General features: G+C 38.4%; 2 protein-coding genes across 3 annotated transcripts; one reads left to right on the top strand and one right to left on the bottom strand.

The window, feature by feature from the left end:
- Nucleotides 1-1,238: 1,238 nt before the first annotated feature.
- Nucleotides 1,239-11,035, bottom strand: dctn4 (dynactin 4). Of its 2 annotated transcripts, XM_026189690.1 has the most exons (14): nucleotides 10,790-11,035; nucleotides 10,054-10,124; nucleotides 9,749-9,927; nucleotides 9,603-9,646; nucleotides 8,909-9,016; nucleotides 8,236-8,256; nucleotides 7,656-7,729; nucleotides 6,726-6,838; nucleotides 6,528-6,637; nucleotides 6,357-6,430; nucleotides 5,806-5,860; nucleotides 5,142-5,249; nucleotides 2,657-2,754; nucleotides 1,239-2,564 (listed from the first exon to the last, which is right to left on the bottom strand). In XM_026189690.1, the coding sequence occupies exons 1-14, from the start codon at nucleotides 10,922-10,924 to the stop codon at nucleotides 2,345-2,347; spliced, it is 1,410 nt and encodes a 469-aa protein (XP_026045475.1). In that variant the 5' UTR covers nucleotides 10,925-11,035; the 3' UTR covers nucleotides 1,239-2,344. The 2 variants fall into 2 exon arrangements, with proteins under 2 accessions (XP_026045475.1, XP_026045486.1); XM_026189701.1 differs by lacking the exon at nucleotides 8,236-8,256.
- A 3,892-nt stretch (nucleotides 11,036-14,927) lies between these two features.
- Nucleotides 14,928-18,850, top strand: gpx3 (glutathione peroxidase 3). Its single transcript, XM_026189706.1, has 5 exons — nucleotides 14,928-15,218; nucleotides 16,579-16,729; nucleotides 16,837-16,954; nucleotides 17,447-17,546; nucleotides 18,319-18,850. The coding sequence occupies exons 1-5, from the start codon at nucleotides 15,060-15,062 to the stop codon at nucleotides 18,538-18,540; spliced, it is 750 nt and encodes a 249-aa protein (XP_026045491.1). The 5' UTR covers nucleotides 14,928-15,059; the 3' UTR covers nucleotides 18,541-18,850.
- Nucleotides 18,851-18,946: the final 96 nt, after the last annotated feature.

Genomic DNA, 18,946 nt, shown 5'->3' on the forward strand with positions numbered 1-18,946 from the left:
CGATCGATGTTTTCAGCATGCAGAGAAATTCAAGATCAAGGTTGCCTTGTGCTTGCTCTCATGTCCTCCCAGAGCTCCTTGTGTGGCTGATGTTTAAAAACTATTTGGCTATGGCGCCATCTTGTGGTGAGAGTGAATGACAGACAAAAATGCAAGTCTGATACACGTGATCAAAAAGCTTATTACAAGATTAAACAGATTTGGGGAACTGATGTTACTTCAGATCCACTACTCTATGTATTATGTGTACATCCAAATGATACAATATATGCAAAACTGATATATAAGAGTTCTGCCTTCCTAATTTTTAAAAAACCCTTTATTATGGAACGAATTACTGGAAGACTTCAGTTGAAACCAGAATCATCTTTACTTCTCTCTTCTTCTCATTGCTGTAGGTCATTTTATAAATATTAATTACACTTAAATTTTTACAGTGCAGACTACATTGACAAAATCTATATCATAAATGGAGGTTCAACTGAAGATATAGAAAAAAATAAATATATAAAGAATCATAGAGAAATAGTTATAGAGATCAAATCAAACGTGTTTCCTATTACATGAATTAAGTTTTTTATTTTAAAAAAAGCTTTAAAATATGACAATATTTTTAAAGCCATCGCTCTACATTGGCTCATTGCAGTGATGAACTTGGAAAAATATCACCTGAACCTTAATGCAACTGATTATTCCCAATGCAATGTAAGGTTTACATCACAGCTGCTCTAAATTAACAGCAATGGTAAAATCCGTTTTCTGAGTTTCTGTAATAGTTAATCCACCAGTATGTGCAAGAGTTTTTTATTTTTTATGCCAAAATATGATTATTGTTATCTATTAATTTTTTTTAATGTACGGTTTTTAATTCTTTATTTTTAATTAAGATGCCAATTTACAGTCATTTACTTGCATTCCTGGACAAATTTGTTTCATTGGTTGGATGTTATGTAGTCCAGTGTGACGCCTCCAATTTGAAAACAAAAACATGAATTCAGTCATTTTTACTTTGTTGATAGATTTCTAAAATACTTTTTCTTTTTATAAAAGGCAGTCTAATAAATCTCAAGTCAGCAGCTTTACAGTTTTAAGCCATTTGCTTTAATAATAGCACTGTTTTCAGGCACAGCAGCAGGAAAAGTGCTAGAAACCCAGCTTTATGTCAAAAGCAGAGTGGAGCACAGTCTGGAATAACCACTTTAAAACTCGCATCACCCTAGAACATAAGACATTTACGCTTTCTCTTTGACAGCATTATTTATTAGCCAGCACAGATGATTAACTGTGATGTAAGGACAGTTTTTTTTTTTTTTTAACCAAGACCAAAAAGAAAACTGGCAGCAGCTAACAATACGCACTGACATTGAGGTCAGTGAGGTCTATGAACCAAAAGCAAGTTTTCAAATCAGACAAAAATAGTGTTTCAATACACAGAAATGACGGGCACTTTGTACTTCATGTCATTTGTACAGTTTCTCATGAATCCTCCTCACAGTGCCATTAGGTTACTGTGCAACTTCAGACAATAATAAAACGATCATATCTATCCAAAGGAGATCCGTTTTAAACATACTACGGAATCAATAATTGTGATGATACTGTGTAGCATGTATGGTTTTTTATTATATATGTGAAGCATGCATGTTATTCTCCTACTGCTGTCTGAAGGATACACAAGCTAAAAGCGCAGAGGCGTGTGTGTGATTCATGGCTGGGATTCACACAGATTGTTCTCTATTCTGATTTCTGATTCTGCTCATCTTTCTATAATCCCACTCCCTCGACTTTGAACTTAAACTTCTATAATCTATAAACAGCAGAGACAAAAAAACTCACAAAATACCCACAGCACAACACAGCTGAGACAAAACGTTCGTCAAGGGTGTGGAGAGAAAGGCTGGGAGCAACAAATATGGCATATATATTTACCGTAATCAAATTAAAGCTTCATTTTAGTCAGAAACGATATGCATATAATAAGGATCTGTCCCCTCTATGTAACCACATGCTAAACTGCCTCTTACTGATGAACTATAAAGTGTTTAAGATGAGAAAGAGGAGGTTTTGGGTACATTAGGCAACAATAAACCGGACCAAGAATCTATAGTTATCAGTTAAGTGTGCAACAAGTTATGGTTTCATATAGTTTTATAAACTGTGCAGCACAGGGATCTGCTGATGTGGCTTAAGCCAAAGCATAACAACAACATCTGAAAGCCTTAAAGGTGCCAAATTATCCTTAAGCTTCAATGAGCTGAATCAGAAATCAGTTTTAAATTAAATTAATCCCAGTTTGAAGGTATTAGTTCGAAGAGCCTAACACTGGTGAACGCAGTACTTGGGTTCAGGAAGCGAGGGGTCCCAGCCTCAGCTCCACGTGGTGAGTGAGCCAGATGGCTTCAGCAGCAGTGTCGGCTCCCTCCTCGCTCGGCCGGATGGGACCAGCGAGGTTGCGGAAGTCATGTCGGATCTTAAAAGAAACCGTGACATCCGTATCCTCTTCTTTCTGAGGGATCACTTTGATAAAGAAACCAATCTTGTTGGATTTCCTGAAGGCAACAACACTGTGGAAAAGACAGAGATATCAAGTGGAGTGAGGGTGTTTTCTCATGCCATTACTGTTAAAGAGCAAGCGTGGGTTTGTGTGTTGACTCACTCTGGGTCGTCCTGGAAGTCCTGAGGTTCGGCTAGTTCATCATACTCAGCAGCAGCATCCTTTCCTGCTAAGAGTAGTTCCTTACTGGGCACTAAAACCTGAAAAAAATAACAAGCAGTAATGTTTACAGCAAGATTTTAAATGTTAGAGTCACATTAAGATGAATTATTACACTTCTTTCTAAGTTAATCGCATCTTAAAATGAACAATGGTGGTTATTAAATAAAAAGATGTATTTTTCTGAAGTTGACACCTCACATAAAAACTCATGCTCGTCTGACTGTTATATCTGTGTTGTGTTTAAGGGGGAAAATAAGTCAACTGAATCACACTTTTTGCTAAAATTGATGCTTCTTTTCAGCTGTCAAAAGACTTACAGAGAGAACAGATGTAGTACATAAAATATATGTAGGAGGTGGGTGAACTTAGCCATGAGAAGTAGCGATAAAACTCAACCGAGCATAGCTTGATATGGTTCGCAATATCCCTCAGGTGTTTGTATATCAGATCGAGCAGAAAGCCGGGACTGCACTCTCCGTTTGGCCATAATGTCAATGGAAATGGGTCATCAGGATGCTCTTATTTGGCCAGGAGCTCTACCTTACTCGAGCTGGCCCATGACTTCATCACTAAAGAGGCTGGTAATAAAAAAAACGCCTATAGTCAGAGAGCCTCAGTGCACCAGGCAGCACTGTTAGCTGTGACTAACAGTATGAAGAGATGACGCGAAGGCTACAGACAAGCCAATTTGCAAAACAGCCGAGCTGCTGAGTAAAATTTGAATAAATAAGGTATAAGTATAGAACAAAATGGCTAACATATGCACATTTTGTATATGGTGCCAGCACACTAGGAAAAAAAAAAAAAAAGTTTACCACCGTGTTGCATCACGTGTTTTTCTATCACTGCTTGCGGACTGAGGAGACCAACTGCTGCACTTGTGAAATCCAAATACTTTCCTTTTCTCACTTGATGCATTATCTTGCTGCTTGAGGGCCTCTTTTGTCATATTTTTTGTTTCATACCACACCAAATGTTTTCTATCAGTGACCGGTCACACACACCCAGTCAAGCACCTGGGCTTGTTTACCACAAAGATACAGATTTCAGAAAGGAAATCAGTGAAACAACTGGATTCTTTGAACCTATTAATGATATTACAAACCTCCGTTAAAATTAACAGGTAAGTCTTTAATTATCTATAAGAGCGGCTCTTCTGGTTATCATTTTGAAAACAAGTCTAATATTTGCAGTCTGAAGTTTCTTTCACTGGATGCATTTGTGGTTGCTTTCTAAAATGTCAATAGGCAAAACAAAAGAAAAAAATTGAGAACTTACAAGTAGAGCTGGGCGATAGAACAATAACGATATGTATTGCGAAATAACTTTTTCTCGATAGAAAAGTTAAACTATTGCGATAGGCCTCATCTCTCTTGTCCTCTTAAAAAAAAGAAAAAAGAACAGTCAATCCAAATTAAGTAGCGCAGAGCCGAACCAAGCATAGCCGCAGCGTCACGTCACGTGACTTGTTACGTACAGCACAAGTGCCAAGCCGGACATGTGTATTTGTTTGGGAAGCAGCCAGCCGCCGTGCCGCCCGGGTAATGGAGGAAATGAGTGTGCCGACTAGAGAAAAATCAACCGAGTGCGTGACCGAAGGTTACCGAAGAGAAAACATGATGGCTCCAATGCCGGAGAGATTGTCGAACGGAAGAGCCAGAGAAGTTCCGTAGTGTGAAGGTATTTCGGCTATTTCAAGTCTGACAAAAAACAGAGTAGCACGCACTGTAAATTGTGCCGAAAGCAAGTCTGGAAATACAATAAACCGGTGCATGCTCAATGTCTGACTGAAAGCGCTAATTCGTCATTCGGCTTTTGTCAGACTAAAGTAACTGTTAAAACTGTTTGAAAAGCTAAGCTATACAACAAGGAGAATTTCCTTTTAGTTCTCAGTTTATTTGATATTGACAAAGGTTAGTCAGTTTTGTCTGTTCTTCTGTAAAACAAACTAAGATTTATTTTTAGAATTTATATTTTGTTTCTAAGTGGAATTGACAATTTAGTCTGTTTCATTTGTTCTATTTTGAAACTTAAACGCTTTAGCGGCTGCCTTTTGTGTAGTTTGCAATATTTGCCTTTATTTATCTGAAAAAGTCTCATGTTCCTTAAATACATCTACCCTGTTGAACTTATTATGGGAAATAAATATTTAAATCAAAACAAGCTGCTGATTATTTCACATTTTACTTGTGAGCAACGGCACATTTAAATCTTACAAATATAGTTATTTGGCTTATATCGTGATAGATATCGTTATCGCCTGAAATGAAAAAACATATCGTGATATGAAAAAATCTTATATCGCCCAGCTCTACTTACAAGAGATTTTAAAAACTTCATTAAAGTTACAAAGTTTTGTATCAATTTCGGATCGACTGTTGTGCCTGTGTGTCAATAGAAGCGATTAAAAAAATAAATAAAATACCTTTGCAGTGCTATTAATCTCATCAGGGTCATTTTCCTCACAAGAGGTCAGTGAGACGCGGGTGATGTTCTCCACTGGGTTGGTCAGGGTCAGCAGCACCTGGCTCTCCTAAACAGCGAATGGCAGGAAAGAAAAAAGATAAGGCAAATGCTTGTCATCGTTTCCAAGTTTATGTGTACACTAATGGTTTTTCCTTATTTCCATGCCTAATTACATTGTAGATTCTCACAGATGGTATCAAAACTATGAATGAACACATATGGGATCATGTAGTAAACAAAAAAGTGTTAAATAACTCAAAACATGTTTTATATTTTACATTCCTGAAAGTAGCCACCCTTTGCTTTGTTGACAGCTCTGCAAACCCATGGCCTTCTCTCAGTGAGCTTCATGGTGTAGTCACCTGAAATGGTTTTTACTTCAAATTCCCAGAGCTTTCATGCATCAATAATTAAAAATAGACCAGATAAAATTCATTTTGGAAAATTGCAGATGTCGTGTACACATGCAGAGATGTGTCTACAATGTAATAGCCATGAAAATAAAGAAAAAACATTAAATGAGAAGGCATGTAACAAACTTTTTGCTGGCAGTGTGCACAGAATTAAAAAAAAAAAAAATCTAAAATACAAGATAATCTACCAAAGTTCGTGCAGACACTGACCTTCCCATTCCGGAGATTTGGAATGGACATAATTCTCACTTCTGGGATATAACTCCTGTGGGAGGAAGAGGAAGGCAGACAGTCAATACACTAACACACCAAAGATCACTAAACATTCAGTCAGAGTGACCTAATGTCTAAACTCCTGAAAACAAAACAAAAAGAAGAAAAAGCACACAGTGAAAACTGTCTCCATTTAACCCTCCTGTTATGTTGGTCTCCAGGAACACCAATTATGCTCCTGGGTTAATTTGACCTGGGGCAAATTTACTCATCCAAAAGTGTCAGAAACACTGGCATTGATTATTTTACAATTTTCTTTTATAATTTAATTTTTTTCATTTTCTGTAGTGATGCAGATGACATGTGACATCTCTTCTGTTCTGGGTCAATCTGACCCGCAACATAACAGGAGGGTTAATGTGCTCATGCATTTGCATGAAAAATGTCCCGACGTCTTTATACAGTCATCCAACTAAACAACATTTATACTTGACGATAAACTGCTGAGAAAAAAATGTTTCAAACGTAAACAGAAGAGCAGCACTCACACAGCCACCAGCTGAATTTTAAACTTAATTGAAGTAGGATTAAACTCTGGCTTGCTCAAGTTGTGCTCGCATTTCTGAAGAAGGGGGAAAAAAAAGACTCATGTAAATATAATCTATTAAAAGAGAGGCTTTGATAGATATGGAACACTAAAAGCCTGAAGAGGTGCTGACCCTGCAGCGCAGCGAGCGCTTCATCAGGAGGTGTTTGTGTCTTGGGTGGAGCTGAGACGCCCCTGCAGGCTGGAAGTCTGGCTGCAGAAGCCGCTGTCGCAGCGTGGTCACTGCAAGACAAGAGAAATTACAGATTCAACTTGACCTCACTTTGACAAGCTCTCGGTACTGTTCAGCGAGCACCAGATAAGACCATACCTTCAGGTAAATTGATGGGTCTGGTGTAACAATCCTCAGGCAGGGGCTCCACCTCATCAAGTGCCTGGGCTGGTTCAATGGTGATCTCCTTCTGGTCTTCACCCTCTTTGAGGCTAATTAGATTAACATAAATACTGCTTAACAAGCTGTTATTTCTCTTTAAGAAAGAAAAGAGAAATAACAGCTATTATTTCTCTTTAATGACAGTCTTTAAAGTAACTGGAAGTTAATTACATACACTGCAACGCAAACAGTGCAGGTATTTTTGGAGGCTCTAGCTCTTTATAAATAACCTACTCACATAAAAGTTGCACGGTTACAGTTAGAACAAAGAAACTTTGGAAAACTTAAGGTTGATGCCTTCAAGGGCATCCAACTTTTCATACTTGGCTACTGAACAAGAGTCCTTTGAAACAAGAGACAACCAAGTACACATCACTCTTTTCAGAGAGTCCTCGCCAGCTTTACATTCGTCCCCTCGGTCTGACAGCATAGTTTATCAATACGCTGCCTTTTGTCAGCTAATCATTAATCCAAAATGTTAGGCAGGGTCCTTGAATGAATTCTGGTGAGCGATCTCTGTTAACAATTATATCAGTACAAGGTGATGATGCAATTTGAGAACAAGAAAAAAGGTGACAAACTGTTCATTGTGATGGATTAACTACAATAAGTATCTAAAGACAAGTTCCAAGGCTCTGTAAATTCATTTTTATGGCACCCTGAAATTAATCAAACTAATGGTTTGTGGACGGCAGAAAATTAATCTGAGTCACTGATAATATGCATGTCAAAGACGTGAGACATTGAAAACAGGTGCTGACCTTGAAAGTCAAAAAAAGTTCAAAAGGACAAAACCGGTTGATGGGATGTGTTAAAAGCTGCAATAACTGCAGATAAACATGATAATAAAAATATAAAAAAACTCACGAAAGGCCAGCCAGGCTTGATAGTGGAGCTCCAGGCCTCTGTCTCTGCAGTCTGGTTCCAAGGCCATATTTTTCCTGAGTAGAATTGGAGGACAAAACATGATCAGAGATCTAGCCTAGTGAACACTGAAATGTCAAGATGATTATAAATATGCATCTACAGTTATTTATCTACATGACAAATACAACACAACATCCTGACCCAAAAAATTTAGTTTATGGCAAGTTTTGAGAATTAAAAAAAATGTAAAGAAGTGGAAAAACAACAAATAAAGAACAAACTGTTAAAATTAGCAGTGGTAAGAGACAGAAAGAAGAGCCTTTGTACTCTAGACTAGAGGAAGAGAATCAACTCATATTTAATGAATAAATGTCTTGAAAGAGAAAGATCTTCTGTAGCTTCCCTCCCTCTAATCAACATAAAGGCTCTCCTTGTGTGGATCTCGGTCTCATTTACCCAAGAAACATTCATGTGATCTGTGAGGTCAGTCAGTAACAGAGCAGACAAGAACAGATAGAAATAGAAAACAGTGCTACTGTAAAAGATGAGAATACCCAAATTGTGAAAAAGTACAACTCACCACCACATGAATAGTGTGTTGCTGGGGGATAAAAACCAAAATGTCAGAGTGCATAAGCAAAGAAAAAAAAAGGAAAAAGGAGAGAATAAAGAACAAGGTGAAACCAAAGCGATCAAGCAAAACATTATTGATATTTGGTGACATGCAACGGCAACAGAAATGCATCAGTGATGGAAAACAACTGCAGGATATCACAGCTTAAGTGGCTCCACTGCGCGATAGGAAAGACGGGTTTGCATTAATGGATGTTAATTGTCAAAGAAGAAAACGGCAGGTGTGAACAATGCACCAAGCTAACAAAGCGTGAAGACCACATCCAAAGCAGGGGGGCATAAAACTCATTGTGCACATTTTCCGCTACGTTCAGGCAAATCACACTGGTGACTACCATGACATTTGTTTCTTAAGCAGGGTAACAGCATGGGCATGGTGTGAATCTGTAAACCAAGCACAGCAAGTCTATTCCCGCCTGCTTTGGCTTAAAGCATGCAAATCAAATGACATCCTTACTGACACAAAGAAATATTTCTGTATTTATTATTTAAATCAAAGTCTATGTAAATTAGTTTGTTATTTGCAATTTATTGCTGCTATTCGCAATAACGACAAACCACACAGAGGCAACAGCTAACATGAAGCTGTTCATCTGTGGGGCTCAGAGAGAGCAGAGTACCGAGAACGCCAGGGGCATGCACTGTCGTCTCCTGGCCATCTTCTTCCTGTCCCTCTCCTGCTTCTCTCGGTGGGCCAGCTGCTGGTAATACTCAATCAGTTTGTTGATCTGGAGCAAACAAACAAGAATCAGTTCTTTATGTACTTTTATAAAAACAGACTATATTGTAATTTAAAAGAGAACTAGATACATTATGCTACATATAGTATAGGTTCATATCAATACCTATATTATCACAAATTTATTATGTCCCTATATGCAATATAGTTTTTTTCTTAATTAATAGCTTGGAGAATATTATTGGCTGATACTGGTCTTAGTAAACGCAACTTATGTAATTTTTTTTACAAGTTCGTATGATTGTATTAAAATGTGATAGACTTAAAGCTGTAGAAAACTGTGGAATAATAATAATCTGCAAAAATTAAAACAGTTGACTTCCTGCAATAACTACATGTGTGTAAAGACGCTCATTGCAAGACATAAATAAATAAATGGGAGCATGTGCAGTTCGTGCATGTCAGTTTTGTAGCCTAAGCAAATGTTCAGCTATTTCAGTTTAGCCTGGGTTGTGTTATTGAGGGTGTCACTTATTCAGGGGCACATCAGTTTAAAAGCAAGCAATGTGTTATCAGGAAACATGTGAGCAACTTGAGAAAAATTTAGATGGCCACAGGGTGGAAAAAAAACCTACCCGCTGAGTATGAGGGTTCTCCGGCTCCTGCCATCCACCACTGGCTGCAGTGAACAAAATGCAAACATCAGACTTTAGACAGTCACAGAGAACAAATACAGCCTTGACCAAAAAAGGTTAACTAGGATTAGTGAACTAGCACTCACCAACTGATTTGTCAGCCATGCCCACATCTCTTGAGGTCCAGCGACAGAAGCCGCAGGCCAAATAGTACGCTTTCTTCATGGCGGTCTTGGTAGGATCATCAGGCAGAGGAGCTGGGATGTTGGTGGCCCGAGTAGATAGTGTGTGCATGCAGCACGGGCAGTCAAAACAGTTTGCACACCTACAACAGAGCACACCAATAATTAAGAATGAAACTAAGGTCGCTAATTACATAGTGACATAAGGGGTGGAATATAAACACGGAGCTTTTTCTACGAATCTGCAAAGAAAAGCAGATCAATCTTACCTGTTCTTTTTAAGCTTAGCCTCTGCAGACGGCATGTTTTCCAGACAGCTGGGACAATAGTGGGAGTCCACCTGAACACAGAGAAGTCAGTCTTAAAGTGTATTTTAAACACGCTTCCCAACTGCTTGATTACCAACAGTGTTATCAGGAATAAATAGGATTATCGTTGTACCATTCCTTAGAACAGTATGGTACCATGAAACAGGGGAACCCGTTTTATTTCATTTTTATCTATTCTTCAATGAAGTAAAAGTTAAGCTTTCAATCAAGTAGTAGTATATTAACAAATATTCGTCAGGGTATCCTATGATGATGGTGATGCTACTAGCTAAATCGCTCTGGGCGTGGTGTCTGTAACTTTGAGTTAGGTTTACAAGGTTTTAACAGTGAGGACGTTAGCAAGGACAGACCGACATCAAAATATAGTTTGCTTGTGTACTTGTTTTAATTAGAGAACATGCCACCCACAGCTTTATATAAGCTAACCTGTGCGTTTAATGCTAAAGCCGACAGATAGCAACGGCTCATTAGCTTGCGCTTGCTTCTTTCAACAAGCGGAAGTGAAACCGTACAACCAATGAGATTAGGGGACCGTTTGATTGACAAACGGCTTGGCAAGACAACTCAGCATATGGCTGAACTAGTCCCTCCCGCCTGTCAAAGCTAACAGAAGGTAACAAAGTAGCTAGAAAAGGCTAACTGTTAGCGGAGGATGATGAGAAAAACACTAACGTACCTCGTGAGACACGCATTCCAGAGATCGTAGCTCACTGCAGTAGCGACAGAAATAAAGCTGAGACAGGGGGGCTCTAATTTTTTTCTCCCCACGAACCAGATAGACAACTCTATCTGGCTGCAAAAGGGACGCCATCTCCGGGGAACGTAGACGAGCCCAGCGACTCACTGGACCGTCTGCTAGTGTTGATGCCACCGCTGGTTGCTTGGCTGGAGAAACCAATGACTGTAGAAAACAGTGAGCTCATCGTCGCCCTCGTGTGGTGAATATAGAAAACGCCACGTTTATGTTTTGGCCAGAGTTGTGTGTGAGATTTGCGTTTGTGGCCTGTTGTTCCCATTTCTTTAGCCGAATGAAAAACAGGAAGAAAAGTTTGAGGTATATCAAATTACGCAAGAACTAGACTGATAATCAGTGGAAACGGATCTTGCAGAGTGATGAATCCAAGTTTTAAATTTTTGGTCCAAATTATCAGCAATATGTTTGGAGCAGGTTTGGGGCGAGGTACAACAGTGAGTGTCTATAGCCATCAGTAAAACACAGTGGAGCCTCTGTCATGATTTGGGGCTGCATTCCAGTCAGCAGTGTTGTAGATCTCATACAAAATGGATGGAATTGTGAACAAACCCGGAAAAAAACAGTGAAATTCTGATCCATGCAATACTAAAGCATCTATAGTAGTGTAGGTCTTTATCTTTATGCTTTAAACTTTAAGATTTAAAAACAATATTTTTTTTCCCTTATTCCCACATAATATTAGAAAGAATCACATTTTTCTTATAATTGGCTCTACTTAAACAGTAATGATTAAGTCCAAGAATATCTCAGGATGACACAAAGAAGATATGGCAGAAATCTGCACCCAAGTTTCTGTTGTGTTACCTGGAGTTTTGACAAAGCTGCATTTTATTTTATATATACTGTATAAAAGTATTTGTATGTGCACTTATTCATGTCCTCACAGCCCCTTGCAACTGATCATAATCAATTAAATTTCAGTATTTCTCCTTAACCAGAGAAATTCATGGGATATTTGGCCCTTCTGGTGCCTCTTGCTTCCCCGCTGCATAACAACTTATTCTGGCCTGCAGATCTGAGCCGAACGCTGTGTACAAAAAACAGTGAGCGATACACTCGAACAGGCTTGCAAAGACTCCTGTCAGCCACCCACAGGGCATATGGCCAAGTACCAGCTCACCATGGCAACAGCTGATCCCGGAGAGGAGAGAGGAAGAGAAATGATCCATGAATAAAATAAACCAACAGTAGGCCGCTTAGCTCTCATGCATTCATGAAGATTCGGGTAAGTTCAACTTGTAACACCGCAGGAGCTTTTTATTCATTTACTTTAGCATAAATGTTTCATTCAAAGCACACTGACTGCAGTTATAGCAGCAGTTATAGTAACATATGCACTTTTGAAACTATGTCACACTGCAGTATCTCTGTTAATAGGTGAGATTTGACACTATAAACTACTATAAACACAACAGGTTAGTGCTGAGTTTATAGTGTCTAAAGCTGCTGCCATGTCGGTGCTGTGGCAGATTTGAAAGTACAACTCAATATTGATGTGCAGCTCAGCTGGTTTGTATTCAATACACACTGAGTTCTACATGTATTTATTTTTTCAATCTCAGATTCACGAGACATGATTATTTAATCCTCCAAACAGAAGAAAAACAACACATTACAAGAGAGGTCCTCGGTTAGGGTAAACTAATCTTGCATAACTGGCTTGATAAGTCAAGCAGAAAGATCCTGATTTGTTCAGTGTAATGTGCCCCCTGTTGCTTAATTCCAGTGTGTTCTGTTTAATAGTAATCCAACAGTCAAACACACACAAATCCAAGGCCATGCACACAGAACCTCATGCTCTCTGTCTGAATAGTAAGTTAGAGATTCATGAAGGTGTCTCTTGATTGTAGAGTGTAGATAGTCTTAGCTCTCCCAGTGTTCTTCACTTGGATAAACACTGTAAAGTTGGTTTTCTTAACCATGGAAATAATTCTGTCATCATCCACTTTAGTTGTCTTCTGTGGAACTTAACAAGGTTCCAAGTAGAGCTTCAACATGCAACAAGAAGAAATCTAAATCTGTGCAAAACTGTGGATTCATTGTCATTTTCTGTCAGGTAGTCACACCGTCATGACGTTCTGATTGCAAAGGCAAAAAAACATTCCCTTTTTGAACGCGGCCAGGTTGTTGAACTGCATAAGCAGGGTTTGTTTGTTTGTGAATTTATTTCAAACATGTAAACAATATACAGGTACATTTAGTAAAGAAAATTAGAGAAAAAATACTATACAAAATAAAGTCAGTACATTTCAATAGTGCCTCTGTTCGGATTCATTTACATGTCAAAAGGGAGTGGGAAGAAGTACACACTTATTTAATCCCACCCCTTTGCCATAAGTTATCAGTCAATATTTAGTCAGCTTCCTTACTTATATAATATGTAATAAAAAGTGAACAGATTTCTGATATACTATATACTATAATATCACATCATGAAATTTTGTAAATAGAGACATTCACTTAATTTCCCTTTCTTTATAGTTCAAGAAGATCATGTCTTTATAACTCTTTTTTAACTGTTTTATATTTGTTATATATTCAAACTGTTCCACAGTTTCACTCTATTCACAGAAACACAAATGCTTTTTCTTGTAGTACATACCTTCCCTGTTTTGAAGTTACAAAAAACCCTTAAATTGTTTGTGGTCCTCCATAAATTAGAACTTACTTCTTTCAAAAAAAACATACTCTGAATATTACCTGGTAGTTCTGTATTTTTTGCTTTGAATAGAATTTGTGCTGTTTGGAATTTCACTAGATCAGCAATTTTTAATATTTCATCCTGCAAAAATAGTGAGTTTGTATGTTCACTATAACCTGCATTGTGGATGATTCGAACTGCTTTTTTTTGAAGAGTAAAAAGTGAATGTAATGTGGTTTTATAGTTATTGCCCCAGACCTCTGCACAATAGCTTAAGTATGGTGAAACCAGTGAACAGTAGAGAATATGAAGTGATGTTCTGTCGAATACCTGCTTTGCATCGTTTAATATTGCAATGCTTTGTGATACTTTGGAATGAATACATATTATGTGAGCTCTCCAGTTAAGTTTTTCATCTATTATTACCCCCAGAAATGTATTTTCACTTACTCTTTCAATATCAACACCATTTATTTGAATCTTAGCATTTGTATTTGTACTATTTCCAAATTACATAATTTTAGCTTTATTCAAATTTAACGATAATTTGTTTTTATGAAGCCAGAACTTCACTTTACTTATTTCATTAGTCATGTCATCCAATAAATTCTGCATATCATCACCAGAGCAAAATATGTTAGTATCGTCAGCAAAGAGAACCATTTTTAATACTTTGGACACTTTACAAATGTCATTAATCTATAAGTTGAAGAATTTTGGGCCCAAAACTGACCCTTGGGGTACACCACAAGCAACCACCATTTAATTTCACAAACTGCTTCCTGTCACTTAAATAACTCCGGACCCAATTTAAAACTAACCCTCTGACACATTAACGTTCCAGTTTTCTTATTAATATATCATGATCTAAAGCTGAAGCTCTACTTGGAACCTTAAGATCCAGCCATGCAAAATATGATTTTTTGCCTTTTTTCAAGTGGTCTTAAACTTTTGATCAGGATTGTACTTCTTCTTTAACTTTTGCAGCGGTTTCAAGGTGTCTAAAATCCCCGATATCTTTGACAACATCACACACATAAACGTACATCTACTATTATTTTTTTCTTTGTATATATGTAACGTGTTCCCTGTCTTGTTTGTGGGTTAAATCTTGGTTAGACGAATAAAATAAGAATTTCCTGTTTGTTTGTTTTTTAGAATAGAATAGAATAGAATAGAATAGAATAGAATTCAACTTTATTGTCATTGCACATGCACAGGTACAGGGCAACGAAATGCAGTTTGCATCCATCCAGAAGTGCTTTAGTGATATAGATATATTACAATATATATTAGCAATAATATAGATATGTGAGTATATTACAGAAATGGGTCTATTATGGCATGTTATAATGTACACGGTATGAATTGTAATTTGTAATTTGTAATTGTTTATTATTTGTTTGGCATATATAGGCCACCATACCACTGATTACCAAATCGCAAGCATTGTTCTGCCCACAACATTAGCGCTAAGAACGAATAGGTATTTTTCTGACCTGGAGACTACTGACACGTTCATCCGCGCTCACAATCGGTGCACGTCAACAGATGACGACACCTCAGCCAGTTCATTTATCGAGAAGACAGACATCCACAGAGAGCAGTCACCGCGTCTGGGGGAAGGACTGCACGATGTGGGCCGTGTTACCGCTACTGCTGCTCGGTCTGCTGCTACCCGGCTCACCTGTTTACGTTGTAGGTTATCAGGTGAGTGTTGCTTGATTTTCATGGAAAAACAGTCTTCCACAGCATAGGTCTATTTTACTCTTGCAGTTGTTTGTTTGGCCCTGTGTCCGTGTTTTCCAGAATGTTCTTTGTCAAAGATCAAATTATTTGCGTTAAATTATGAGGAAGTTTGAGCGACAATAACTTCCCCAATTGCTCACTATCTGTGCTCAACACACATCTCTTTCAATAACTTCTGCTTATTACTGCTTATTCAAGCTTATGCTGGACAGCAAGCCTTTGAATAGAAACATAAACACCTGTTACTCTGGGCTTCTTTTGTTGGTGAATTTCTAAGCATGATTGCATCCTTTTTCCAAGCTGTGCTGATTTATTGTGAAAAATGAAGCATCTGGCAATCATCAGCCATAATGACAAGATAAAGTGCATCAACAAAAGCGAATAGCTTAAAACAGAGCCATTTGGAACTGTAATGGCCCTCTGCGTTCATGTTTTTGAATATTGTGATACCCATTTTATATAGAGTCACATCTGCTGCATTGGTAATTTCACGTAAAGATTTCTGGCTGGGTGAGGGTAATTTGACAGCTAAAGTCCCTTTAACTGTTTGTCAGCAGAGTTCTCCTGTTGACACAGAGCTTGATGTTTACTGTAAGGAGCTCTGTTGCCCACACAACAACGCAGGTATGGAGGGGGAAGAAGGGGAAGTATTGCAGCTGTCCCTGATGCTGCTTATTTGGTTAAAGCTTCAGGATCAATTTGGGCAAACAAACTCCTCACATCTGTAGTGGATGGTCAGACTGTCGTGGTGATTGTTTATTTGGCCTTGACCGGGGACGAAAAAGTAGCTGATAATGAGATTTTCCTATGTGTTGTTTTGTCCAAGTGAGACGCCCGATCCCGAAGATAGCCAGTACCATCACATAAGACTAATAAATATCTTCCTTACTAATGGCAAGTTCTATACCTGCAAATATTTGCCACTCATTATGCTTCTACTTATTGGCTGATTGCCTGTGATTAATTGTTTGCTATATTGGTCATTAGGTGAAAAAACATTTACCACAAGAACGCAAATGAAACATTGTCATTTTTCAGTCACTCACTGTGGCAGATCATTTAAAGGGTGACTGAACAAAAGGTTAAACACACCCCTCATAAACATTTGTGTGAGGTGAGAGGTTATGTCCACGTTAAGTCCAGCTTCACGTTTTTGTGTTTCAATATATATTGTGTGCTGTTTGGAAGTCTGAGAGTACATTGTGTTCTTCTTGAAGCAATTCATGTTCAGACTCTCTGTGTTCTTGCTCACCTTAACTGTATAAGCTGTTAGCAAGTTAAAGCAACCATAACTGCTTCGACCTTTTGTCTGTATCTGCAGCAATGCAACTCATCCGTGGAAGGCACCATTTACAAATACAGAGCAAAAACTCTAAATGGTAGTCAGACTGTGAACTTCAGTGACTATGCAGGCAAGGCTGTCCTCTTTGTCAACGTGGCTACATACTGAGGACTCACCAGTCAGTATGTGGGTAAGAGATGGCACAGGCAGCGTTGTTTTGTGCTGCAGTTAAAAAAGAACTAAAGAGGTGGGGGGAAAAGGTTTCTCCACCTGAACTCTTTTCTCTTCTTTCATCAGAACTGAATGCACTGTATGAGGAAATGAACCCACTTGGGTTAACTATTCTTGGCTTCCCCTGCAACCAGTTTGGAAAACAGGAACCAGGGCAAAGGCATGAAATCCTGCCAGGTTTAAAGTGAGAAATCTTTGTCTTTCACTGCACTTCAAGTCTGCCCCATAGAAAACACTGTTTAAAAAATACTCATGAATGAATTAGGGTCGATGAAGGTCATGGTTTTCCAGAGAACTCGATAGGATTTTGATGTGATAACATTAAATTCCCTAGTATTGAGTCACACGCTTATCGCAAGGCCGTATATATGTGCTGTAAGGTGAGAAGCTTTAAAGCAGCATGTAGACAGGAATGTGCAATAACGGTAAATCCTCTGTCAATCAACAAAACTTCATTAAAGCATGAAAGCATCTTTTGGCAGTTTCTGTTCGAGAGTCTCTGCAGCACACCCAGAACGTATGTCTCAGATTGCATCAGTCATCACAGATCCATAGCAAAGCCTTTGCAATACACTATGTGGCTTTACTCGGCTTGTAGGGAATCTAGGGCAGCTGCCAAGCAGTAAAGTACTCAGGGGCATTTCCAATGATAGGATGTCCTTTTTCTGGATTCCAGATACGTTAGGCCTGGCAATGGATTCGTTCCAAACTTCCTGCTGTTTGAGAAAGGTGATGTGAATGGGAAAAATGAGCAAGAGGTTTATACTTTCCTTAAGGTAAGAAACTGTGTGTGAAATTCAGTTGAGTCTTTGTAAGTTGAAACTTACATTTAAATTTTGTATTTTACATGTTATTAAACTATTTTTTTCCAAGTATATTATGAATGCTACTGTCTGCTCTCAATGCTTAGACTCTTTACATGTGTTTAGTTATATTCTGTGGGGAAAATAATTATTTGATACCCTGCTGAATTCATAAGCTTTCTAATTTTAGCATTTTCATTTTAATGGAGAAAGACAGAATATCAACCAACAAATCCAGAAAAAAACACATTAAATAAAAGCTGTACATTGATTTGCATATCATTGAGCGGATAAGTATTTTATCCATAAGTAAACCACGACTTACTACTTGGTTAAGGAACCTTGTTTGCCATGGTAAGCTGTTTCTTGTAGTTGGTCACTGGCTCATCTCAGGAGGGATTTTGGGCCACTCCGCTTTACAGAAACAAATCCTTTAGGTTTCTTGGCTGCCGCTTGGTAACTTGGTTTTTATTGGAAATCAAATACTTATTTCATTCAATGACATGCATTAATTCATTTCATTATTAAAATGAAACCAAATTAGAGACTGTTCATTTGTTTGGAAGAGAGTAAACTTAGAAATTCAGCAGGGGATCAAATAATTACTTGCCCCACTGTATTTGAAACAGACTGGATGCACTAGATATAATTCATGCCTTCATGAGCATTTATAAAGGCAGAGAAAACATATGGCCCTGAGCGGTGTTGTTCTGAGTCTTACTTAAAAGTTCTTTGTGCCACGCAGAGCTCTTGCCCCGCTGTCGGAGAAGACTTTGGTCCCATGTACGGCCGGTTGTTCTGGGAGCCTCTTAAGATTAGTGACATCAAGTGGAACTTTGAGAAGTTTCTGGTGGGAATGGATGGGAAGCCAGTGATGAGGTGGCAACCGACCACCAAAGTTTCTGTGGTGCGAGCTGACATCCGGAGATACCTGCTCGAACAATACACAAGGGATGTCTTTAATTAGATGTGATCGATCATTTAGTGTTGTCTGTCTAATGAATTAAGTGTAATCAGATGCAAATGATTAAAACTAAGGTAGCCTGAAAACGAGTAATGTTACAGTTTCTTGTACCGTGAAGATGGCATGTTGAATGAAGAGGAGGCTTGAAAACAGGAACTCTGTGGTGCCTCTTTGGAATCTGGGGTTTAGGCCAGCCTTTCAGTGCATTCAGGCTGCCCTGCAATCCCACAGCACCATGTCATCTTCCCATCTCAGGACTTGTTAACCATTACTGTCTAAATGTTAATTACTTTCAATAAATCATCAAGAATAACACGGTGTTGTGCAGTTTTTTGAGAAACAAACATGAGTGTTGTGTCACAGAAAGGTAAAAACGATGTACTCTGTGGAACAAGACACGGTAAGATAC

This window comes from Astatotilapia calliptera, chromosome 2 (assembly GCF_900246225.1).
Source record: "Astatotilapia calliptera chromosome 2, fAstCal1.2, whole genome shotgun sequence".
Lineage (NCBI taxonomy): Eukaryota > Metazoa > Chordata > Actinopteri > Cichliformes > Cichlidae > Astatotilapia > Astatotilapia calliptera.